This window comes from Ursus americanus, chromosome 7 (assembly GCF_024610735.1).
Source record: "Ursus americanus isolate L20-20 chromosome 7, mUrsAme1.1.p, whole genome shotgun sequence".
Taxonomy (NCBI): domain Eukaryota; kingdom Metazoa; phylum Chordata; class Mammalia; order Carnivora; family Ursidae; genus Ursus; species Ursus americanus.
The window spans coordinates 22531933-22558542 of NC_142133.1; the positions used below are offsets into that span (position 1 = coordinate 22531933).

Below are 26610 nucleotides of genomic sequence, written 5' to 3' on the forward strand. Positions count from 1 at the left end.
AGCATTTCATCATTGCCTTCGAGTGTCACGGGGGACACCGTGGTGCATGAAGGTGACCAGAATCTGTGGGGATCTCCCCTTGACAAGAATCTTCCTGTCTGAACCCTGGTATATGTCATTAAGACTAGGTGTATCCTTTTTTTTTTTTTTTTTTGTCTTTTTTTAACAGATATTTGCCAGAGTCCTTTCTGCTCTCTTTAGTTAATAGAGTTACCTAAACTTGACAAGATGCTTTTGAGACCATTTAAAAGTTGTTAGGGTTGCAGAATATTGTCATCTATGTATGGCCTCAGCAGCCAGCGAGGGCACACGTGGGTTCCTGGGCTTGAGCCTGTACCTTGGAGGGGTCTCACTCATTCTGTACGATCCTTGTGGTCGTCTTTCATGCCCCCCCCCTTGGTCCAGTCCGGGTTGACTCTCCTGAAAGGCTTCAGCATTGCCCTGCCCATATCACACTTGTGGTTTTGTTCTTTCTCATGATTCTTCCTTCCACCCATCATGCAGTCAGCTGGTCCTGCTTGAAGCTGGTGTTGGGTCAGAGGGGACGACTGATTGTGACCCTCCCCCTCTTTGCAGGATGAGCAGAGTGCTGTCTCCATGTTAAAGAAGCACCAGATTCTGGAACAAGCAGTGGAGGACTATGCGGAGACCGTGCATCAGCTCTCCAAGACCAGCCGGGCCCTGGTGGCTGACAGCCATCCTGAAAGGTGAGGACTTTGTCGTCAGGATGAGATGGGCTTCTCAGTTCCTCCCAGTGTGAGGGTCTGTTACTCTGATCCGTGCGAACGGACATGGCAGCATCCATCTTGAGTAACTGGTGACAGAGATCTTTGAGAAGCATCTGTCAAATAGACCCAGTAGGCCTGTGCTGAATGGGAAGGGTGAATTGTTACATTAGGAAATTGCTCTTGTGAGTTAAATATCTCCTATGAGCCAAGGCCCTCTTGAAAAATCACTGGTGTCATGAGTCAAGTGCAGATTGACTTGCACAGATACGGGTTATCAAAACCTACCCTTGGGTTGAAAGTCATCCAGTTCAGTTAACTGAGTGGTAGACAAGCATGCACCGACCTGTAAAACAATAGGAGCAAGATGATACCACTTCCTCAGAGATCAAGTCCTTCACGCACCTTGGGAATAAAGAAGAGGAGTGTGTGTGGTCCTTCCCCACTTTATACCACACTCACATATTAACTTTAATGGCAGTTATTTTAGGTTTGCTCTGTAACTGCCTTTTATAACTCAGGAAAAGAATCGGCTTTGTGCGTCAGCCAAGGCACATTGAAGATGCAGTCGGTGGCCATGTTGGTGTAGGGGGTCCTTCATGTGTTCATGACAGGATTCCCAGGAAGGCGGCTTCCTAGTCTCTAGGGTCGAGCATCGGAAGTCCTTGTCTCTGATTGCCTGTTAGAAGACAGTCATGCTGGGGAAAAGTTGGAAGGGATGCAGGGCTCCCAGGACCCACTTGACAGGAATGGCGGGGAGGAGCCTGCACCCCAGAGAAGGTGGAGATGTGTGCCAGACAGGGATATCATTTGTCCCTTCGGCTGCATGGTTCTTGAGAATGGAAGATGGCTCCTGGGTTTTGCATTAACTTTTAACGTCAAAGGAAATCCTGATTTCCAGAGCCAGCAGTGCAGAGAGTTGAGGTTTGTCCTCCCTCCCTCTATCATCACAGTCAGGATGGCCTTCAGCCTTAATGATTGTGTCTTGTTTACATGTGGGCTCTAAAATTACTCAAGGTCAAATTCCAGAGTTTTATTTTTTAAGCTAAATAGGTGAACCAGAAGTTTCCTCCGAGAAATTTTATGTAACATGCTTTCTTGGCGTCTCCACCTCATTTGTTTTCTCCCTGAAGAAAATGTGACATTTAAGGTCCTTTTCCTGCCACCCCTCCTCTCCTCCCCTCCCCCTCTTCCAGTGAGCGCATCAGCATGCGGCAGTCTAAAGTGGATAAGCTGTACGCTGGCCTGAAAGACCTCGCCGAAGAGCGGAGGGGCAAGCTGGACGAGAGGCACAGGCTCTTCCAGCTCAACCGGGAGGTGGATGACCTGGAGCAGTGGATTGCCGAGAGGGAGGTGGTCGCAGGGTCGCACGAGTTGGGACAGGACTACGAGCACGTCACGGCAAGTACCGTGGGTAGGGCAGGGGCAGCCGTGCAGTGCGCGCTGTGCACAGACGGCCGCTTGACTCCTTATCTGTGAGCACATCACACGCCCTGGACTCACGTCAAAGGTCTTGGGGTTTGGTTTCAGCTCAGCTCTTTTACCACCAGGCAACTTTGACTTAGCTTATTTAACCTCTCTGCCCTTTTCCCCAGTAGTGAAAGGAGATGAAGCCAGGGCCTTGCTCTGCGACAGCGAGCAAGAAGGAAGCCTGGTTGAGTTTTTAGAGCTAGGACCTGTTAAGTCATGCGTACTGCTTGTTTCTTTCCAAAGGACATTCATGTGATCAAGAATAAAATGTTCACGGTAGTCTCACTGTTTTTTGTTTGTTTTTTTTTTTTTAACGCTCATCTCCGTTTCAGATGTTACAAGAACGGTTCCGGGAATTTGCCCGAGACACCGGGAACATTGGGCAGGAGCGTGTGGACACGGTCAATCACATGGCCGATGAACTCATCAACTCTGGACATTCAGATGCTGCCACCATCGCTGAGTGGAAGGATGGGCTCAACGAAGCCTGGGCTGACCTCCTGGAGCTCATTGACACGAGAACACAGATTCTCGCCGCCTCCTATGAACTGCACAAATTTTACCATGACGCCAAGGAGATCTTTGGGCGCATCCAGGACAAACACAAGAAACTCCCCGAGGAGCTTGGGAGAGATCAGAACACAGTGGAGACCTTACAGAGAATGCACACCACATTCGAGCATGACATCCAGGCTCTGGGCACTCAGGTGGGTCAGGGAGCCGCCCAGGGTGGCGGGGAACGTCTTTGTGCATCTTTGAGCGTCTCTGTTCGTTCCTTGGCTCCTCAAAACATGCCTCCAAGAATTGCCCACATTCAACACACACACACACACACACACACAGAGTTAAAATGCCCCATTTAGGAGAGCTCAGTCCGTGAAGGTCACAGTTTGCTGCATGCGCAGACATCATTAAGTAACCATCCCTACGATTAAAACAAACCCAGACGTACATGCAAACATTTGCCAGTTCTAGACCGTCTCCACACACATTTGTATTATGTTAGCGTAGTCACCCGAATCATTTCCACAATAATATCTTATTATTCTCCATCCACCAGGATCTGAGTTATAGGTCCGGAAAGAGAGAAAACAAGAGTCTAATGTTTTAATACGCCTGGTCTCCCCGCTCCCCCAGTCCAATATGGCTGACACAAAGACTTTCTTTAAAAGATGCTTGACAGAATGATAACAGCTCAGCAGTGAGAACCTGGAGTATAATCACTCTTTAGTTCACTCCCCAATCTCTGCACAGTTTCTTGTTCAGTCTTATGACTTGTAAATGAAAACTCAATTGTATCTTTTTCTCCTCAACTTCATGGTCCTGGAGAAGAAGCCAGTTTCACTGAAGATACCAGCCCGGAGTACATTAGGAGGGTTGTTCTTGTCTGTCAGGAGTGCATTGGTAACCTAGGGCGCAGGCATCAGCAGACTCCTTCTGTAGAAGTGCAGATGGTAACTATTTTCAGCTTCATGGGACACATGGTCCCCCTTGCAAATCCTCAGCTCTGCCGTTACAGCATAGGCGGCCCTAGACAATACGAAATGAAGGGGCATGGCTATGGAACAGTCAATCTTGATTTATGGAAGCACGCGGCCCCGCTTTGACTGTGGGCTGACCCCGTTCCAGTGCCATTGGCCTTACCAGTCTTCCGTGTAGTTTGGAGTTTGTTCTCTGGAGGGACCACCTTTACCACTATTGTCTTCTCCCCTACCTTTAATTGGCTCCTTCTAGAGACTGATAGATCACAGCTGGGGCTCCGTGCAGATTAAGTGACTTCAGTATTTCCACCAAGGAAGTAGAAGGTATGGAGGGAATATTTAAATAGAGGTACTTGGAGTGGCCGAGGGTCTGCATGAAGCAGAATTTAGTAGGGTCCACTGTGTATCGTAAGGATTTCCAGTCTTTCCTTCAGAGCTGGTGGACTTCCCAGCTCTGTGACAACTTGCCATTCAATTTGTCTTTGTTTCTGTTCCCTAATGCTTTGAGGCTTGAGATGTTGTTTGCAAGATGTATGCTCCCATGAGAGCTCTGAACGTGTTCTGTAACTGTTGTTACATAAAAAAGAGCTTGGGGGACCTTGTGGAATGCCTCCAGGCAGAGCTAGAACAAACCTTACGTCAGTAGGTCTTTCCTGCACCTGTAAAATCACTTCGTTTTTAGAACTTCAAGAGACTCCAGAGATGATGGAGTTGTTTTCTTGTTTTCTTCATTAAACCCCTCCACCTGGTGAGCCTCAGACTGCTGAGGGCACCCATCTCATCTGGAGGGAGGGCAGGAGTCCACTGCCTCCCGTCTTGAGAGTCTCCGCCTCACCGTACCTGCTGGACGAGGCCATTTACAACTCTAGAAGTATGCGTGCCCCTCCTGCAAATACAGACTCAGCCCAGGTTTCTGGTAACAGCATTAGAGGGAGGCCCTTGGGGCAGGCTCCCAGAAGCCGGTGGTGTGTCCTTCCCCGTCATTTAACTCTTGTGCCAGCCCACTCTCCACTCTGCATGGGAGCCATAGTAGTGGTCTTCAGTGACTTCTCAGAGCAGTAGTTCATTTGTGTGGGGAATTTTCACTTTTGCTATTCCTCCGCCGTCTTGTTTTTGTTTGTTTCCTTGGGGGTTTTTTGTTTGTTTTTGGTTTTTTTGAGAACAAATTAAAAACAACCAGTGGGACAAGGAAAGGGGTTTTTTTGTTTCGTTTTGTTTTTAATTGTGGGGAAAGCTTTGGTTAGTCATATAGAAAATTAGTTTTTCAAATAATTTCCTAGGAACTTGCTTGTTGTACTTTGAATTATACCTGAGTCACAGTCATGGAAGATTTCCAGAAGCGAGGATATGGAAATCAAACCATCACGGAAAACAAACCCCATTGATTGTTCTTTGCATCTGTTGCAGAAATTTGTTTTCCTTGTATGCCACTGCCTAAAGTCCTTCTGTGTGGTGGGGGTCAATATCCAGCTCCCTGAAAGCACCGGTGTGGTCCAGCCTTCCCTCTTCTCCCCACGTACGGCCCCCAGCTGGCATCTGTCAGCATTCTCCCCTCACAGGCCTCTCAAGGCTCCCGTAGTCTGGGATGACACCTGTCTGCGGACTGTGATCACACAGCCTCAATAAATGAAGGCTGGGTGTGTATTTCTCCTATATGTGTGTTTTTAATCAGATGTCATCTACAGCATGGTGCTACTAAAACGTAAAAGAAGGAAATCTAAAAATATAAAATAGCCAGTTACGACTTTCTCTTGTAAAGGCCTATCTCCCTTCCACGCCTCGCCCCAGAAAGGTGAAAGCCGGTCCTTGTTTTTCCCCCTTTATGTCTCAGAAAGTAGATATTAGGTGCAGTGTCTACACTTTGCTTTTTTCTGCAGAGCCATCCTCCTGGAACACTCGGCACGAGTGTTCTTTTTCATCCCTGCGGAAGAGGCTCCTGTATGCATGTCCCATCACGAATGTCACCAGATTCTCACTGGTGGACCTTTATTTTCAGTCTTCTGCTTTTACAGACGTTGCTGCATAAATAATGTGTCTTTCATTTCCTCTATGTGCATAACTATGTAGGATAAATTCCCCAAAGTGGAATCACAAAATCAAAAGGTACCTGCGTTTGTAATTTTGACGCATCGTGCCTGTGCCTTCCACGGGAGCGGTAGTGCGCTGTCCTTTCAACAGTCAGATCCACTCATGACAAACTACAGTGTCTCCACGGAGCATCTCTCCCTGAGGCCCATGTGCACTTGCTGGTCTGCAGAGTTTTTAGTGAAATTTGGCTAGTGAAAATTCCACCTTCTTGGATGTCAGTCAGTTTTTTGAGCTATATTAGATGATATATTTTTGTTTTTCAACTTGAACTGGCCCATGTAAGATCTCTTACAGCAACATCACGTAACAATGGGAAACTTGTTTTCAAACTGAGTTCTTCATGGTAGTTCCTTGTTCATGATGTTTAAAAAAAAAAAAAAAATCCGTACCCTGCAGGAGCTGGTTGCATGTTGATTTTTTGAATATGTCTGCATATGTACCCTCGGCTTTCTGTACCATCTTTATATCCCAGGCCCCCTCCAGGACACCTGACCAAGGTCTCCTGCCTGCATTCCGGTAGCATTTCATTTGTCTTCTCATTTGCACTGAACTCTGTCATGCAGTTCGGTACATTTATACTAAACTTGGATTTTTCCGATGTGGATCTCTTGTGCGCTTCTTGTGAACTGCTTGGGGTGTACGGGCCCCAGGCTGACTCGGTGTTCTCATTAGTGTAGAACAGCGTGTGGTGTGCATGGAGGCAGTGGTGGGGCAGTGGAGAGAATGCCCACCCATCTGAGCTGACTCGTCTCCCCTGTGGCTTTACAGGTGAGGCAGCTCCAGGAGGACGCAGCCCGTCTCCAGGCAGCCTATGCAGGTGACAAGGCTGATGACATCCAGAAGCGGGAGAACGAGGTCCTGGAAGCCTGGAAGGCCCTGCTAGACGCCTGTGAGGGCCGCAGGGTGCGGCTGGTGGACACTGGGGACAAGTTCCGCTTCTTCAGCATGGTGCGTGACCTCATGCTGTGGATGGAGGATGTCATCCGGCAGATCGAAGCCCAGGAGAAGCCCAGGTAACTCGCCTGGCCTCCTGGGTGGGAGGATGGCCCGCCTGCTGACCCTGGGGGATTGTTAGAGGGATCTTCTAGAAAGAACCAGGGGCCAGAGCTGGGGTGCCAAGGGGTTTGGGGGCAGCCTCCATTGCCTCTGTTGTCTGCAGCACACAGTTACCAGGGAACCAGGCACAGTGCTGTCCAACCCTCTCTCCTACCCCCGTGCTCCACATTCCCTCCTGCCTTCCTGCCCTTTCTCTGGGCCTCATGCTTCAAGCATTCACATACCTTGGGCATGACTAGCTCTCCCTCATCATTGGAATTGAGTTCTTTTTCTGTGTCTGAGATTAAAAACCACTGTATCCCTTTTCACATGCATTACCAAAGGTGTCTCTTATCCTCACCATCTGCTTCAGTGGTGTCTCGAGATGATTATTTACTATTTCTTCCATATCTTCTCTCTGGCCGTGTTTGCTGCGAGGCAGTGAAGAGTGGCTAAGAGATGAACGGGCCGGCACATACACAGCCTCCAGCTTCACCCCTGCCAGCGCCAGCCCCCGCTGTAATTGAGAAAAAATCTTGTATTACTGGGTATATAAAAAGCAGTTGTATTTCCCAGATCAGGACTTCAGGTTTTGATTCATGAGAAGGTCTCACAGCTCCACAGTTGTCAATTTCCAAGCTGGTTCTGGCTCTGTGTGCCTCTTCATGCCTGAATAAGAGGGCGATACCAGCTGCTCTTTGGAACACACATGTCCTGAACCTTTGGCCCTAACTCATGAGGGTATTAAAGTTTGAACAGAAATCCAGTGGCTTTTCTGGCACCTGCCTGGCAACCATTTTGAATTAGTAAATGCATGTCCCTGCACGTGTGCGTGCACCGCACACACACACACACACACACACAAGAATCGGAGAAGCCTTATTCCAAATGTTAGGTTGCATTGCTGGTCCTGAATCAGACCTGAAAGATATATTGTGCTGTTGAATGATTTCCTGCAAGTTAATTATGTGTTTTGAAACCTACATGTTTATTTGGAAAGCTTGATCTCCTAAATGGGTACTATTTGTCTCATTTTAGGGACGTATCATCTGTTGAACTATTAATGAATAATCACCAAGGTATCAAAGCTGAAATCGATGCTCGTAATGACAGTTTCACAACCTGCATTGAGCTTGGGAAATCCCTGCTGGCGAGAAAGCACTATGCATCTGAGGAGGTAGGACGGCTCTTGGCTTTAGGGCCCCAGAGTGAATGCAGACAGCCTTAAGATGTAAGATGACTTTATGTTGTCAGTATGTATGCATGACAGGGAAATATATATGTCTTCATATGCATGTATGCTTACACTTATTTTGAAATTCTTTGCTCCTCTCCCTTGTGTGGGGGGTAGTTACACTAGAACAGCCTAGGCACAAAAGACCATTTCTGCAGTTCCATCCTTTGTCACCTCCTCCATCAGTACTCACCCTGGGTGGCATCCCTTTTCTGTCTAATTCTAGTTATGGTGATGGTAATGAAGAGAGACGTGATGCGTCAGCATGTGGCCCCCTTGCAGGGGTAAGGTGTTCTCTCAGAGAGGTTAGGGCTTTGCCCCCCTCACTGTCCATCTCTTCCTGGGCATGTTCGCTGTATGGAGCCCCAGAATCTGGAGGGGGCTCAGAGCATGGTTGGCCTCCTCACGACAGCAGCTTTGGGTGGAGCCCAGCCTTCCTCTCAGCCCCTTCTGGAAGGCATGTTGCCATATTTTTCTCTCTGGTACATAAATAGACTGAGTAGTCCTTAGGTACTCCCTGGTTTAGCAGTGGTCTCTACAGAAAATGTATTTTCCTTGGGCAAAGTGACCCATCAAGGGGAAGGCTAGAAGGATGTGGTACAATCTGTTAAGATGTCCCTGTTGTCCTCCTTTTCTTACAGATCAAGGAAAAGTTACTGCAGTTGACGGAAAAGAGAAAAGAAATGATTGACAAGTGGGAAGACCGATGGGAATGGTTAAGACTGAGTAAGGACCTACTTAATCTTTTCTTCCTTTTTGGGTGTCCATTGACCACATGCAAGTTTAGTTTGCTGCTATGATTTGATATGATGTTACCACGTAGTGATTTTTGGTGTTCTAAATGCTTCTTTCTTAATGCCCTAGTTCACCATTTCATGCTAAGTATTTTTAAGTAGTTCCCTGTGGCATATGCGTTATTTTTTATCCCCGGATTGATCTCAGTGTTGTAAGTGGGATTGAGGTGGTCTTCAGGAACAGCGTGGAATGACAATTCGGTGTCCCTCTGGGAGACTCCAGCTTGAAGTCCCCTCCTCCTCTAGTTATCTTTAAGAGGAATTACTACTGCAGTCAAGAAGGTAGAAAATTGGCCTGATTAGGTCTTATATCTTGTGCTCTTAATAGAAGGTTTGTAACTTTATAAAAGCTACCAACTATGAAGATTTTGCAATGAGCTGGGCATTATTCTAAGTGTTGTATATATTTTTCTGTATTTACTCCCCAAGGGGACCCTCTGAGGTAGATTCTAATTTTAATCTGGTTTTATAAAGGGATCTGTGAGCTACCACAGTTTATAACATGCAGTACTGGGACTAGCATCTCGTAGTAGGTATGAACACTGAAGCTAGCCCAGCTCGAGCATTATGTATCATGCTTCGCCATGCTGCGTGTGGGGCTCGGGGCTCTGTTAGTGTAATAGAACCCCATTCTCAGACACCAGGGGTACTCACTGGAAACAGACTCTGGGGGGCCTTGTCTAAAAGGTTTGTAAAATGCGTAAGGAAGGCCCCTCACCCTTTTGGGCTAGAACCAAATCCTGCTCTTAACCGTTCTTTGGATGAGAATTTGGTGTATAAATTTTGAGAATTCCCAGGGCACGTTCACTTCAGCAAAGCCTGTGTTGCTCCGCACTGTGACCTAGGCCCCAGGTTGTGTGCTGGGCATGCGCAATGAGGGGGTGAGTCCCTCATGCATCGGTGGCGTCTTCTCCTTGTGGCCTTGGCGAGGGCGGCCAGACTGCTGAAGAGAGGCAGCCAGCAGCTCCTGGGGATGCTGATGCTGCCCGCAGTCCATGTCTCACCCCTGTGGCCCCAAGCATCACCTTTTATGATGGAGCGAAAATGAATGCTGGCCACGGTGCAAAGCTGGCCAAGTTCTGACCTGCCCCTCCCTCCACTGTGGTGGACGTCCTGCTGTTTTTCCTCATATGTGGGGGAACAGAACAAAGAAAGCAGAAGCCTCAGCCCATATTGTCCCTACTTTCTAGAGTGTCCCCTATATCCTTTCCTCCCTCTCATTCCCCCCAAAGTAAAACCTACAGCTACCACCCTGGGAAGGGCGGTTGGTGGATGAATGCCTGCTTCGTCAGCGTGGTCTGGTTGTATGTAGACTGAATTCCTTCAGGGCCCTGAAGCTTACCTCGCTGAAGTGGGGCCGAGTGAGTAGAGCATACCTTCTGGGCCTGTACCGAGCACTGTCTGCTGTAGCCCCTGTCCACATGCGGCTCTTGAGAACGCGAAACGTGGCCGGTCCAAACTGAGATGTGCTATACGTATAAAATGCGTATCAGATTTCAAAGACAGAAGGAAAAGAAGTCCCGTCTCGTTTTTTTTTATATCGCTTACATGTTGAAATGCTAGTTTGATCTGTCGGGTTATCTAAAATATCCTTGGTAAGTTCATCTGTTTGTTTTAAAATTTCACCTGTTTATTTTCTGTGTGGCTACTAGAAAAGCTAAAGTTGGATATGTAGCCCGCGTCACACTTAGGCAGGACAGCGCTGATCTGGGCTGTAGACTGGCCATGCGGGCAGCTGCCTCCAGAGGGCAGCGCCATCCCCGACGGCCAGGCCCCCCTGCTGGCCCACACTCACTCTTGGTACCCTGTGCAGTTTTGGAGGTCCACCAGTTCTCACGGGACGCCAGTGTGGCTGAGGCCTGGCTGCTCGGACAGGAGCCCTACCTATCCAGCCGAGAAATAGGCCAGAGTGTGGACGAGGTGGAGAAGCTCATCAAGCGCCACGAGGCTTTTGAGAAGTCTGCAGCCACCTGGGACGAGAGGTTCTCCGCCCTGGAGAGGCTGACGACGGTAAGTGGCCGCGGGGTGCTGGCGGTGCTTTGCCTTTCGGTTCTCCAGGGCAGCTTCTTCCTGTCCGCCTCCTAGACCAGAGAGTTCATGTTATTGCTGTTGTGAGAAGCAGTGAGGACTTTGCTGAGACTGGCTGTTCTCTTGGTACAGAACCTGGGGAGACTGTCCGGGGCTGCTGCTCCCTCGGTTACTTCCTGCGTACCTAGATTTGTGATCAGTTTTGTATCAGCCGCCTGCCTGGGAATTGATTGATTGGGGTTTGCTTTTCTCTTTTGATCTGCCTTTCCTCTTCTATCTCATAGGAGCTTTGGTTTGTAGGGGAGCTTAGCCGTACAGTTTCATTCAGATTTTCAGAATTAGAATTTCTGTCAAGTAGTAGCTGGATCCTAGACCATTGAGAATTGTCCCCATTCCCGATCATTCCTTTGGTCGCCACTAAATTAAAGCTTTAGAATAAGGCTTGCTCACTGGCGTGTCCTCTCCTATGACACTTGGACTTCTGGCAGAAAGCTGATTCTCTGTGGTCGACAAAAACGGAGTTCTTTCCAAGTTCTGCAGTTCTAGGAATTTAAAATATATCTGCATACTTGTGTGTTAAATGGAATAGTTTTAGTGCATACATACTGCTCGTGAAATGGCTTAGTTTCAGCTAGGCCACTCTGGCTTTTTTTTATGTGTTATTGGGGTTGGGGCTGAACACAGACACCTACTGCAGCACAGGAAGCCTCCTTGAGAATTATTGCAACTCTTTCTCAATGGTGTTTGAGCTCGGATGGGAAGTCCAGTGTGGACCGTCACATGCTCAGGTGCTTGCTTCCCAAGCAAAGTTGAGAGCTGCAGAGTTCATTTAGAAGTTAAACCCAGGGTCCCGGGGGGACACTGGAGTAGACCTGCGTTGCCACTCAGGTGTGTTTAGGGTTATAAACTTAGGGTTATAACCCTAAACTTCCTGTAGTTTAGGGTTATAGCTGCAGTTCCTGTGACCCCAGTGCCATCTTGCTGGGTATTAGACCTCCTGCTTATCCAGTGTGATCCAGGGTCGAAAACTGAGGCAGGAGGGCTTTCTGGGTCCCTCGAGAATCCTTTCCTTAAAAGAGGCAGAGTTTGGGGCTCTGCTGAACATTGCCATGTTTTCTCTCAGTTGGAGTTACTGGAAGTGCGCAGACAGCAAGAGGAAGAGGAGAGGAAGAGGCGGCCGCCCTCTCCCGAGCCGAGCACGAAGGCTTCTGAGGAGACTGAGTCCCAGCAGCAGTGGTGAGTCAGGCAGCCTGCACTGCTCGAGTCTCAGCTTCACTGGCAAGTGAGGTTCGGGGAGCATCTTTGCTAGCTTGTGCTATGCCAGGCCTCACATGCCCTTCCTGTTAATTCTGTAGAGTACTTTGAATCTGTGTAGTCACCCCCAGATGACATTGGAGAACACTGACTTGTCTGTAGCCATATTGCCGCGTAGGCGGCAGAAGTGGAGTGTAGACACTGCCTGCACGCACACACACTCAGAATTTCCATGTGACTAAATGCATGGCGTGAACCACTCGGATTTCAGGCCACTGATTATGTGGTGCTGCTTTTTGAAAGTTCTTCACATAAAGAACAAATTATTATCTATTTCTGAAAAACTAATAATTGTGCTGTGGTAAGAGCCCCATGCCAGCCCTGAATGCTGCCTGTACTGGGGGGAGAGGTCATGCTTGTGGTCTTACTCTCTACCTAGAGTTGGTTTGCAACACTTGGAAAGTCCTTAAAAAGAAATTACGTTATGTAAAAGGGGCTTGCATATGCTTTTCTGATAGAAACTCTGTAATAAAATTGAGTGATGTTATTTTCCCTCATCCTCTCTGTTTTTCTCTTTTTCCTCCCCTTCTTTCCCTTCCCCTTCCCTCCTCTGCCCTCCTTCTCCACTTTACCTCACAGGGATACTTCAAAAGGAGAGCAAGTTTCCCAGAACGGTTTGCCGGCTGAACAGGGATCTCCACGGGTTAGTTACCGCTCTCAAACCTACCAAAACTACAAAAACTTTAATAGCAGACGGACAGCCAGTGACCAGCCGTGGTCTGGACTGTGAAGTTCACTACCATTTGTCAAGAACCACTCTTTCCAAATCCTGTTGGTTTGACCTTTTGGCTTCCACTCACCCACAGTGTTAAAATTTTCCTTAATTCATAGGCTTCCTTGGTTTCATATTTGTTTGCATTTAATTCATGTTTATTTGAGTCTTTTAACTGATGGATGCTCAGTTGCCTTAAAGCAACATACTTACTTTTTGTTTATTGTGAGCTTTTTACTTTATTAAGATTTTACAGCGAAAGCCTTACATGAGTAATTGAAATTAAATGAGATTACAGCAAAATGAAGAAGAAAGCTAGAATCCGACAGGTATGACACATCCAGTTATACTAACAGGGTGTAATACTGCGCTACACATACCCCCCCCCCCCTTTACAGATGTCATTAACCTGCCATAGCTTAATAGTAACTAGGAAGACTGGTGTATAAGGAAGGAGATTCTCAGTACTAAGATTAAAACCTTAAGTCAGCTGTGTCACATTCCACAAAGGATGCATTTACTAATTGAAAACAAAAAAAGGCGGGGGTGGTGGAGATGGATCTACTTGGGAAGCTCTGTTAATTTTAGGCAGACTCTGAAATGATTTTGAGACCCTTGAATTATTACTTTTTCCGAACGAGTTCCTCTCATTTTTTTCTGCCAAGACCTGAACTGAGAGATTCTGAGCTTACTTGCAGCAAGTAACGCAGCCAGCCTCAGGAGTGAAATGCCTGCTGACCCTGCCACCACCTTTGTCTTGGTCACTGTCGGCACCGCCATGACGCCCAGCATGGCAGGTGGTAGCAGTTCTCAGCATGTTCCGGAAGCCTGCCTACCAGACTTCTGGGCCTCTCCATTCAGTCGATGACTTCAGGGTGTCAAACTGTTTAAATTTTTCAAACAAACGGAACAAAAGCCATTCTGGTTCACCCTGATTACTTGAATGATGCACTTGGTGGACCAGCCCTAGGAGCCGTTGGACACCGCCTGGCTTCAGAAGTAATTTAGCGTCTGTGTAGACAGAAACTCCATTGTATGTCTCGTACGGATCTTCTCATTTATTTTTCATTTCCTTATGACTTTTTTGTGGGGTTCTCCAGTAAGGAGTCTTTTAGAATGGCATTTATCAGACCACCAGCAGGGATTGAAAATGTTTTAACAGAAATTCTATTCCTTAGGAATAAAAGCTTATGAAAGAGGTGATTTCCTGGTACTGATACAGAACAAAACCAAATCCATACTACATCCAAGCCTTGTGAGACAGTCACTTGCTCATTTGCCATATTTAGATGTTAGTGGAATCAGAAACCTGTTTTGATATGTGTTTTCCATGAGTTAAGTCTTGATTTGTCTTTTCATTTCATGATGCATGTCTTTTTTTTTCTTTTGTCAGGATAACATCATATAGCATCTTGTTTGTTTTTCCTTATTTCTATGTACATATCTATCTACTTGCGACTGTAGATGGGTATATAGATAGATGCCAAGCTTCTTATGTTCTGGGGGTAGTGTGCACCATTATTGGGTCTCTGCCTTAAAACACACCAAAATTCATTTTAGAAAAAAACTGCTTTATCTTTGGTCATTAGGGAGCCCTGATGTGTGTTTCTGGCTCCAGATTCTGTGTCATTGATCTATATGTATATATGTGATGTTTCCATATATATATATATATGTTTAAATTTTATATCATCTGGAATGATAACCAATTTTATGCTTTTTGTATTTAGAAGACCAAAAAAAAGAGAACAAAAACATAAGCACACAGAAAGAGTGCAATGATGTTTTTGGCATTTGTTCTCATGCCTATTTTTATCTAGATTTTTAAATTGTAGCTTGCCAGAACAAGTTTTTTATTATAATTGGATTGGAAGAAGAAAAGCCTTTTCGTTCTTTTGAGTTGTGGTGCAGAGACTCAAGTTAATGAACTTGAAAATAGTGTTGCTTCGTGCACTTTGTGCACCAATCAGGTGTTTCTTGTGCTACTAGTTGTCACGTTGCATTCGTGTTCACCTCCTGATTTAAAGATCTCAGGTGTACCCAGCCACTAAAGCACTGTGGACTAATCGCTAAAGAGAAGCAACATGGGGTGGGGGTGGGGCGGAGATTCACATGTACGATCACAGCACTATGATTTGCTTTTGATGTTTGTCTCTAGTGGTGTGTTGTCTGTTGGCATGCTTAAGCACATGTCCATTAAAAATCATTTTGTTCCTTTTATTTTCCTTGTTTTCTTGGTTTAGTGATTCATTTGCATAAACATTAATTATCTTTGCATACTGGTTTGGGGTTTTCTCTTTCCTTCTAACTCTAAAGAAAAAAATTTTTGCTGCAGAATTTCCCCCAGAAGAGGCTTCCCTGGCCTTCGCCCACCTTGAAGTCTGACCCAGTGCTATAAACGTTAGCCTGTTCCCAGCAGACGCTGCTCCGTCCAGGTCACTGCTGTCACTAGCAGTTTTCAAGACACAGCTGCAGCACTAATTTTTTTTTAACCTGGTTTCTATACACACTAACCCTATGTCTCCCTAGACTCACACCTGGCACAGGCCTTTCAGACCAAACTCACACTTCCTTCCCACCAGAAGTTTCCTGAAATTCCACACTAGAACAGATTTGTCAACTTTAAAATCCACTCACTTTGTTTGGACTCAGGGTTTTGTTTTTTTGGTGGTTATTTCCCCTCCTGCATCTCTCCTTTAAAAGTAAAAGGAAAGAGAAATATTGAAATAGCCTGTTGCTCATAAGCACATGTCTACAGGGTGTCCCTTACGAGGCCAGGATAATCACATGTCCACCCCCCCCCTTCCCCATGCCTTCCTTGCCCTGAAAGTCCATTTTCCACATTGCTATGTGGGTAAAGGGTTCCAGTCAAAAACACCCTTAAATTGCAAAGCCTCTGGTCTTACCCTAAACCCTGATGCTGACAGTGGTAGTTTGTACAGATGGAAGAGGAACTCGTGACTCCCGCCCCGCCACTTAGATAAGGCCTAAACAAGTGATCCTGTTCCTGAGAGTTGACATATCTGAGTGTTGAAGCAGTGGTGGTCATTCTCCCATTTCTCCCGTTGAAGTTGTTGCTGCTAACTTGTCATTCTGGTTCTGGGCAGCAGTGGTGGGGGACGTATCTAATGAACGTTGCCATTGACACCTCCATGTTTGTCCGTGTATGAGGGGTGCAGGTTGTCTGTAATCCACTAAAGCGTCAGCCACACCCAGCTTTAGTAACTTGCTAATCCTGAGCCCTGGGTGTATCAGCCGGGGCCGCGACAGTTAATGGTACACAGTTGATGGTACACAGGCTGAAAGCGATAATGAACCGAGACCCTACTGCATTTCCAAAGCCGAAAAGCCCTGAGGGTCACAATATAAATGAGCTTGGGAAGGAACAGCTCCCGAAGACGTCTCCAGCCTGACGGTCAGAGCCGCGGGAAGCCTGGCTGTGTCTGGGCTTTCTCGTCTCAGTGCAGCAAGGCACCGTGATCAACCAACACGTGATGGGGAAGGCCCTGGTTCTGTCTGTGTTTGGGGGTAAATAGCCGTGTGGTGTTGAGTGACTGTGATTGGCTTTTCCAGCTCCTTTAACACAAACTACAACCCACTCACGATACAACTCCGGCAGATGTGGTTAAATTGATGTTTGTTGACTTGCCTCATTTCCTTCCAGCTCTTAAGTTCCAAAGTCTAACTGGGATGGTAGATGTGAAATGCATGATTGTCGTCCTAATTTCTGCATGTGTTTATGACAATGTGTTGGGGGCGGGGGAGGGGAGCCAGAGAGCATTTTTAGAAACCGGAGGTCTTTCCCTGTCTTACTCTGGGGGAATGCTGTGTGGTTCTGATAGCGTTGTCTATCGGTCTGTTTGTGAATGCCCTTTCGCTTCAACTTGCAGCTCTTGTGGTGGCGTCCCTGATTGTAAGGTGGCTGCTGTGTAACATCCACTCTCTCATATTTAATACGTGTGATTGGTACTGTCGTCTTTTTGTTCTCAAGTAACCCTAAGAGGAGATGATCTGAGTTACATTAGAGAAAATGGATTGATCCGAGGAACAGAGTGCAGTAAAACTCATCCTGGCATTTTGCTTTTCTCATTTCCCCATAAGCGGGCGGGCATTAATCCCTTCCCACCTTCTAATGTCCCTGGTGTCCAGCTGGCTTTGTGGGATGTTGCAATGGTTTTACTGTACTGCCTCGATCTGTGCCAGGCATTTATACACAGCCACGTGTGCGAGTCAGAGCGTATGTGGTCACCCCTGTGCCTCACGGGGCTCGCTAAATGGCCTCTCCCCTGTCCCTAGATGGCAGAAACGGTGGACACAAGCGAAATGGTCAACGGCGCTGCAGAGCAGAGAACAAGCTCGAAGGAGTCCAGCCCCATCCCCTCCCCCACCTCGGACCGCAAAGCCAAGACGGCCCTCCCGGCCCAGAGTGCCGCCACCTTGCCGGCGAGAACCCAAGAGACGCCTTCGGCCCAGATGGAAGGCTTCCTGAATCGGAAGCACGAGTGGGAGGCTCACAATAAGAAAGCCTCAAGCAGGTGAGAGCCGCGAAGGCTGAGGCAGTGAGATGGGAAGTCAGCCCGTTCAAGGTCGAGGCACCCGCTTGCCACTTGAAAAGCAGGGAAGTGTGTGCTTGTGAAGTCTGTTTGTTCTTAGCTTCCTGGGCGTCACTTTTTTCTTGGGACTGACATTGGAAAGTGGGAGGGGAGTGCTTTTGACTCACTGAGAGAAAGGTTAATTAAGTGTGGATGGGAATAGCAAGAAGGGGCCTTGGTAATTCTTCCTGAGAAGAAATGTGCTAGGTGGGGGTTGAGCAATTTCCCCAAAGTGAAGTGTTCTTCCTTGTGGGATTTTTTTTTTTCTTAAGACCTTCATTTCCCCGACCTTATCTCCATATCCGTGTTTATAGTCACTACTTCCCAACAGGCCCTACTTTTACTATCTCTATTTTATTATAAATAAAGAAATGGAGGCTCTGTGTGGTTAAAAAAAAACTCACCCTTTAGAAACCTGGTATATAGCATAGCCGGGGTGAAATTTGTATCTGATTCCAAAGCCAACATGCTTAACCAATAAACCATTCGGCCTGGGACCACCATGTACAGTTGTGCAGGGTGTACAGTAGACCAGGAAATCCCATCCACATTGAGTACAACATAAATTTTTATGTTTAGGTAGTTGGCAGTACAGTGTCTTCGGATAAAAATCAGTATATCACAACAGTTTGCCATATCATGGGGAAAAGGCTGTCTTTTTTCTGACTCATCCCGAGGTACTTCCAGTGCTAATGGCCCTGGATCTGCCTCCCTATCAGGTTGCCAAGCCCCATCAGGATTAAAACTGAGGTTGAAGAGCTAACTGTGTGAGGACAGGCATGTTTCAGATGAGGAGTCTGCCCTGTACAGCAGTACCACAAGAGGGAACTACAGCAAAGAGTACCAACACCAACAAAAATCTTTCCGTCAGAACAAGAGTATTATGTAATAGAAGAGGGTGCCGTGTTTTTCCCCAAACACAGAGAAGTAGCCGTCAGTCACCTGCCACTGTAGGAATGTGGCCACCATCCCAGCAGTCCGTGGAGGAATTTTGTTCTCTTATCAAGTGTTAGCAGAATTTAGGAAAGGCTTTTAACAAGGGGTCATACCGTGTGGTGTATGGATCATTTGCATATTAATCACATTCTTAATTCTGTAAGGGAGTGTGGTCTAGAACCCTCACCTTCCTTCCTTTACTGTTCAGGTCCTGGCACAATGTTTATTGTGTCATAAATAACCAAGAGATGGGTTTCTACAAAGATGCAAAGACGGCTGCCTCTGGAATCCCCTACCACAGCGAGGTCCCTGTGAGTTTGAAAGAAGCCATCTGTGAAGTGGCCCTTGATTACAAGAAGAAGAAACACGTGTTCAAGCTGAGGTGAGAGGGGCCCTGTTCTCGGTTGCCGAGAGTAGGTGTATTTTCACTCTCGGGGTTGGTTTTCCCAGGTACTGCGGTCAGCCGGTTCTTCCTCTCTGTCATTTAAAAAAAATCACCAGTGAACCTTGTGTAGTTTGTCATGTGTCTTGGTTAGGATCTTTCGGGACTGTGGCCAGTCAGCAGCCTCCCTGTGATTAATGGCGCAGCTCAGCCTTGAAAAAAATGAGCTTTTGTTTTGATAAGCTGGAACTTACTGTTCCTTAAGACAAGGTGAGCTGTTCACATTTTAAGGGAAGCGTAGAAAAATAGTTTACCCATTTTTGTAGACTATCCCAATCCAGGAGATGCTGTTCTTTGCCCACAAGTTATCTGGAGCTGGGTCAAGTGAGTCATCCTGGAGCTGGATGGAGATAAACAGGAAGTGCATATGTGGGACCTGGGTCTCTGTGCTCCCCTGGCTTGCTCAGCGGTTGTTCCAGCTGCTTCTGGAACCATCTAGGTCCACATGTTTCTAGTTTGTAGAACACATACAGCTCCCCACAGAGTGGATCCAGGCTCAGAAGTTCTTATTAGACTTGGAAATGGGTGGAAAAGCCGGTTTATCTTGAAAAATGTAGAAAGTAAACGTGTCTGTGGTTAGAATGTTAATTAATTTAATACTAATTTGATCTGTTGTTTTGGGACCTGAAAAGCTTTGGTCTTGAGTAAGACATTTGTGTCCTGTCAGTTGGAGTAGGCCATGGACTGCAAATAAGCATTTCAAAGGGTGTGACTTGAGCTCTTTGAAGGAGCATCGGAGGCAGGCTTTTCAGGACTTGGAACCCTTTACATTGTGTGAAACAAGGTGCAGACAGCCTGCCTGCCTCCTTCCTTCTCCCTCCATGCAGCTTCAGAGGGGCAGGGTTTTGGCAGAGGGCACTTACTCTCCTCCCCGCCAGGAACACCCCTTCCTCTGTACCGCAGTGAAGTGAATAAGTGAGCCCTCCAAGCCAGTGACTCTCCAGTGTCCTAGGGATGGCCTTCCGGATTAATTTCTTTTACTACGTATAGTGTAAGAAGAGAAATCTGGGATATCTTTTCTGTATGTCTGTTTAAAAATTCTGGTATTTGTAAATGTGGGGGATACAAGTTCTGCAGCAAAATTTCAAAAAGACTCATTTTTTTAAATTCCAGTTTAATCAACATACAGTATTTTATTAGCGTGCACGGTCTAGTGATTCCATGATTCTATACATGACCCCAGTGCTCATCATGATAAGTGTCCTCTTAATCCCCCTCACCTATTTCACCCAGCCACCCCCATCTCAAAAAATAGTTAAGGCTGGAGAGGGAGAGAGAATCTCAAGCCAACTCCATGCTGAGCGTGGACCCTGATGTGGGCTCGATCTCACGTAACCCTGAGTTTACAACCTGAGCTGAAACCAGGAGTCAGACGCTTAACTGACTGCGCCACTCAAGAGCCCCACTTCTTTATACATTTTGGATACTAACCCTTTATCGTGTATGTCATTTGCAAATATCTTCTCCCATTCACTAGGTTGTCTTTTAGTTTTGTTCATTGTTTCCTTTGCTGTGCAGAAGCTTTTTATTTGAAGTCCCAATACTTGATTTTTGCCTTTGCTCCCTTTGTCTCAGGAAACATATCTAAAAAAACGTTGCTACAGCTAATAGAGAAATTACTGCCTGTGTTCTCCTCTAGGAAATTTTTTGATTTCAGGTCTCACATTGAGATCCTTAATCCATTTTGAGTTTATTTTTGTGTATGGTGTGAGAAAGTGGTTCAGTTTCATTCTTTTGCACGTTACTGTCCAGTTTTCCCAACAGCATTTTTGAAGAGACATTTTCCCCCATTGCATATTCTTGCTTCCCTTATCAAAGTTTAATTGACCATATAATTGTGGATTTATTTCTGGGTTTTCTGTTCTGTTCCATTGATCTATGTCTCTTTTTGTGCCCGAACCATACTGTTTTAATTACTACAGCTCTGTAATACAACTTGAAGTCTGGAATTGTGCTACTTCCCATTGTGTTGTTCTTTTTCAAGATTGCTTTGGCTATTCAGGGTCTTTTGTGGTTCCATACAAATTTTAGGATTGTTTGTTCTAGTTCTGTAAAAAATGCTTCTGGTGTTTTGATAGGGTTGCATTATCTGGACATTTTCACAGTATTTGTTTTCCCAGTCCATCAGCATAGAATATCTTTCTATTTGTGTCATCTTTAGTTTCTTTCATCAGTGTTTTATAGTTTTCAGAGTCTTTTACTTCCTTGGTTAAATTTATTCCTAGCTATTTTTTTATTTTTGGTGCAATTATAAATGGGACTTTTTTTTTTTTAAGATTTTATTTTTAAGTAATCTCTACCTCCAACATGGGGTTTGAACCCACAGCCCCAAGATTAACAGCCCCGTGCTCTGCCAACTGAGCCAATCAGGCATCCTGGGACTGTTTTCTTAATTTCTCTTTCTGCTACTTCATTATTCATCTATAGAAATGCAACATGTTTCTTTATATTAATTTTTATATCTTGATCCTTAGTGAACTCATTTATCAGCTCTAGTAATTTTTTGGTGGAGACTTTAGTGTTTTCTATATATGTCACAGCATGTCATCTGCAAATAGTGACCGTTTGACTTCTTTCTTATCAGTTTGGATGTCTTTTATTTCTTTTTGTTATCTGATTGCTGTGGCTAGGACTTCTGGTTCTGTGTTGAATAGCTGTGGTAAGAATAGACATCCTTGTCTTATTCCTGACCTTAGGGGAAAAGCTCTTCGTTTTTCCCCAATGATGATAGTGTTAACTGTGAGGTTTTCATCGGTAGCCTTTATTATGTTGATATATGTTCCCTCTAAACCTACTTTTTTGTTGTTTGTTTATTGTTTTTTAAGTAGGCCCAATGCCCTGTAGGGGCTTACACTCACGACCCTGATTTCACCCTGATTTCACGAGTTGCACACTCCACTAACTGAGCCAGTGAGGCACCCCTAAACCTACTTTGTTGAGGGATTTTATCATGAACAGATGGTTGTACTTGTTCAAATGTATTGAAATGATCATAAAGTTTTTGTACTTTCTCTTGTTGATATGATAGATCTCAGGTATTCTCATGTTGATTGATTTGAATATTGAACCACCCTTACATCCCAGGAGTAAATCTCACTTGATCATGGTGATTTTTTTAATGTATTGTAGTTTAATGTAATGTATTTTTTTAATGTGTTCTAAACCAAGATATTGGTTTGCCAATATTTTGTTGAGGTTTTTTGCATCTGTGCTCGTCAGGTATTGTCCTATAGTTCTCTTTTTTTGTAGTGTCTTGATCTGGTTTTGGTGTCAGGATCATGCTGGCTTCATAGAATGAATTTGGAAGCTTTCCTTCCTCTTTTACTTTTTGGAATAGTTTGAGAATAATAGATATTAACTCTCCTTTAAGTGTTGGTCAAATTTGCCTGTGAAGCCACCTGGTCCTGGCCTTCTGTTTTGGGGAGCTTTTTCATTACTGATTCAATTTCTTTGCTGGTAATCGGTCTGTTCAGATTTTCTAGTTCTTCCTGATTTGGTTTTAGAAGGTTATATGCTTCTAGGAATTTGTCCATTTTTTCTAGGTTGTCCAGTGTGTTGGTATGTAAGTTTTCATAATATTCTCTTAAAATCCTTTGTTTTTCTGTGGCATCGGTTATTTCTCATCTTTCATTTCTGATTTTGTTACTTGCGCCCCCCCCCTTTTTTTTTAAAGAATCTGGCTAAAGGTTTATCAATTTTGTTGATCTTTCTGCAAACCCAGCTCCTGGTTTCATTGATCTGTTGTATTGGGGGTTTTTTTAGGTTTTTTTTTTCCCCTTTCTGCTTTAATCTTTCCTTCTACTGGCTTAGGGTTTTGTTTGTTCTTTTTCTCAGTCCTTTAGGTGTAAGGGTAGGTTGTTTATTTGAGATTTTTCTTGCTTTTTGAGGTAGTCCTGTATTGCTATAAGCTTCCCTCTTAGAAGAGCTTTTGCTGCATCCCAAAGATTTTAGACTTTGTATTTTCATTGTCATTTGTCTTCCTGCATGTTTTGATTTCCTCTTTGATTTCATGTTTGACCCATTCATTGTTCACTAGCCTGTTATTTAATCTCCACGTATTTGTGTTCTTTCTAGATTTTTTCTTGTGGTTGAATTCTAGTTTCATAGCATTATAGTCAGAAATGATGCATGATACAACTTTGATTTTTTTTAACTTGTTGAGACTTGTTTTGTGGCCCTCCCTGGAGAATGGTGTTCCGTGTGCACTTGAAAAGAATGTGTATTCCGTTGTCAGGATGGAATGTTCTGAATATATCTGTTAGGTCCATCTGGTCTAATGTGTCATCAAAAGCAGTTTCCTTGTTGATTTTCTGTTTGGATTATCTATCCACTAATATAAGTGCGGTGTCAAAGTCTTCTATTATTACTGTATTACTATTGATTACTTCCTTTATGTGCTTTTTGTATTTGGGTGTTGCTTCTTGGGTGCATAAGTATTTACAATTGTTACATCATCTTGTCAGATTGTTCCCTTCATGATTAGGTAGTGAAAAGACTCATCATTTTTATTTTTATTGTTTTATTATTTTTTTAAAGATTTTATTTATTTGAGAGAACACAAGCGGGGGAGGTGGAAGAGGGGCAGAGGGAGAGGGACATGCAGACTCCCTGCTGACCCAGGACCCTAGGATCATGACCTGAAGACTCGTCTTTTTTTTTTTTTTTTTTTTTAAGATTTTGTTTATTTGACAGCACAAGCAGGGGCAGCAGGAGAGGGAGAAACAGATTCTTGCTGAGCAGGGAGTCTGACATGGGGCTTGATCCCAGGACCCTGGGATCATGAGCCGAAGGCAGATGCTTAACCAACTGAGCCACCTAGGCACCCTCGGACTCATCATTTTTAAAGCATTATCTCTTGAATTCAGTTTAGAGCATTGATTAGATGCTCAAGTGGCCTTTGCCACAGCAAAGCCAGATGTTGATATGTTTGGGACATTTTTGATCATTCCGGTGGATTGAAACATTAAGTTTTTGTATATATTATCCTGGCTCAATTATATAGCTTCTTGATGTTCAGGGTGCTGTTGCTGGGCCATTGTGGGTCCCAGCCACAGCTGGTGATGTATGCAGAGCTCCGATGGGCATTTCTGGTAGGATTCCCCTGGCCTGCTTATGTCCCACATAGGTTTTGGGAATTGAGGGCTTTGTTTCTTCCTAAGTCAGATTGTGATTGACTTTCTTCCTTCAACTTACAGACTAAATGATGGCAATGAGTACCTCTTCCAAGCCAAAGATGATGTAAGTTTTTTAAGATTCGTTTCGCTAAATCCTTGGGAGTTGGCAAGTATTTATCAACATGATAAACTTTATTTACAGTGTTCCATGTATAAGTAGTGATCAGCCATGGCTTCTGTTATCTGGTCTCCTCCATCATTAACAACTGGAAGGCGTTCGGTGCTCCTTGTATCACTAGGAGCAGCAAATGGCATCTCACTGTGTCCTTGGGGTATCAGGAGGACTAGTGCAAGGACCCTGAAGCTGATGGAGGAAAACTTGCCCACCCCTTGCAGTGGATGAGGCACAGTGAGGTGGTCCCAGGACAGGATGTGGATCCTGAAGTCCAGTCAGGGCCTCCCAGCGGCACTCCACTGCCTTTAAGCAACCATTTCATGGTTGTACTTCATGCAGGGAGAAAAGGTCTGCTGATGAGAAAGCAATGTGTGTAGTGCTTTAGGTTTGAAAAACCAACTTCTACTAAAATCATACAGGGTTATATGTCAAATATACTTCAATTTTTTAAGAAAAGTAAAAGAAAAGGGTGCATCCCTCTAGTGGAGACCAGTCCTCTCATTCTTCCAAGTTTGCAGGACCACATACTTGATTGGTGACTTTCAGGTCCCGTAAACCAAATTGTCGTGAGAGTTGAACCGTGTTCACTCCTCTGAGGGTCATTTGGGAACTGCTTGCCTCTCAGCCGGATGCCCCCGTGGCCTAGATGCACATTGCTCCCAAGCCTTCCCGAACGATGGAGGCGCATATGGTTGGGCAGGTGGAGTGAGACTGTTTTGAGCCCATCCCTCTTGGCTGAGTCTCACCTGTCGTCCTTTGTCCAGGAGGAAATGAACACATGGATCCAGGCCATCTCCTCTGCCATCTCCTCCGATAAACACGAGGTGTCCGCCAGCACCCAGAGCACGCCAGCATCCAGCCGGGCACAGACCTTGCCCACCAGCGTCGTCACCATCACCAGCGAGTCTAGCCCCGGCAAGCGGGAGAAGGACAAAGAGAAAGACAAGGAGAAGCGGTTCAGCATTTTTGGCAAAAAGAAATGAACTCCTTTCCTTCACCTCCTGCCCTTCTCTTACCTTTTCAGTGAAATTCCAGCATGCAAGCTCAGAACCAACACATTACTCTCTGTGCCTAATGTTCTTCAATGTGGTTGATTTTTTTTTTTTTTAATTTATAGAGCATTTCTGGGGGGGGTGGGGGAAATACACCTAAACACTTTATCTCCAAGTTACAAAAGTTTGAGGTGCAGAGGGAAGACCAGATTTTTTTTAATGAAATTATATAGATTAGATCTCAATATTTAAACTGTTCCTCAATTTTGTGAGGCTGCGTTGGAAATAACCCGCCTCTAGTGCTGTTGGTATGCAAGGCAGCGGTGCTTAAACAATATTTCCTGTGCTCACCAGAGACAAAATGTACCAATTTCCTGACACCATTCTCTTCCATTTATTTCCAGTGGTTACCTTGAGTCTTGATTATTAGACGTGCCCACGACGGGTCTAACCTTGATTAAACAGATCGTGTATTATGATCTTGCTGCGGCCACAGTGCAGCTCCATGTTAAATCTGCAGACCAAACCGTTTGTATCTGGCATCACTTACTAACACCTGACATGCGGCTTTTCTGCATCACCTGCAAGGACAGTTCAGAATGTCGGTATACCGGTATACGAGAAGGAATAGAAAACTGATACTGTTTTAAATAATCTGTAATTTCAATTTTTTTTTTTTGCCGAAATACATTATATTGTATGTTTGAGATAATTCTAGTACAAAGTATAATAAAACTAGATGTATAATAAACCCTTTAAATCATTGGTAAGTGTACAAGTGGAACTGAAGCATTTACTGGACAAAGTAATGTTACTCTAATGGTTACTTGCTCGTGCGTTGCCACACTGTGTTATAATTTGCTTCATTACCTTGCTATTTGATACATAGTGTGCATTTCTTTGTCACTGTAACGATTGTAATGACAAATTTTCATCTTACTGCACAATCAAAATGGCATCGATAGGAATGAACTCCAGAGGCTGGGCCTGAGCAGGGAGGTGGTCGCTCAGGCCTGGCGCTCAGTCGTTTGACCTGTACCTCTCAACTTTTGCCCTGTTAAATATATGCTATGTCATTAAATGCTTTTAAATCTAGCACGGCGGGTAACTGTTGTCTTTTCTCTCCTGCGTGCACGCCATGTAGGGAAACCGTGAAGCCAGAAATAGCAAATGGGAAATGTTAGACCATCCATCCCGGTTCCTGTTTTGCATTCTTGGGTGGGGTGTGTGTGGTGCACTGGCTTTGAAAACTACGGCAAACAGAATAACAAATATGAGATGTTTTGCAGCTACACATCCAGATTTAATCTTTTATTTATGAAAAAGTTAACAGAGAACTTGCTGAACCTGAGTTCTGAGGAAGGCATTGGCGAACTTTTTCTGTAAAGGGCCAGGGGCGGCAAATGTTTTAGGCCTCGTGGGCTAGACTGGTGGAAGCTGCTTATCGTGGAATGCGGAGGCAGCCGTTGATGATATGT

At 45.2% G+C, this 26610-nt stretch overlaps 1 protein-coding gene across 3 annotated transcripts in view; it reads left to right on the forward strand.

The window, feature by feature from the left end:
- The window catches only part of SPTBN1 (spectrin beta, non-erythrocytic 1), a 190345-nt gene extending 164118 nt beyond the window's left edge, over positions 1-26227 (forward strand). For all 3 annotated transcript variants that reach the window (XM_045787980.2, XM_087863401.1, XM_045787982.2), the window contains 13 exons: positions 577-707; positions 1922-2126; positions 2528-2902; positions 6533-6777; positions 7838-7976; positions 8675-8759; positions 10641-10837; positions 11979-12091; positions 12749-12812; positions 17178-17416; positions 18618-18791; positions 24047-24089; positions 24905-26227. In XM_045787980.2, the coding sequence (XP_045643936.1) occupies positions 577-707; positions 1922-2126; positions 2528-2902; positions 6533-6777; positions 7838-7976; positions 8675-8759; positions 10641-10837; positions 11979-12091; positions 12749-12812; positions 17178-17416; positions 18618-18791; positions 24047-24089; positions 24905-25123 (2229 nt within the window). In that variant the 3' untranslated portion in view covers positions 25124-26227. The remainder of the gene's footprint in view (positions 1-576; positions 708-1921; positions 2127-2527; positions 2903-6532; positions 6778-7837; positions 7977-8674; positions 8760-10640; positions 10838-11978; positions 12092-12748; positions 12813-17177; positions 17417-18617; positions 18792-24046; positions 24090-24904) is intronic.
- The last annotated feature ends 383 nt before the right edge of the window (positions 26228-26610 follow it).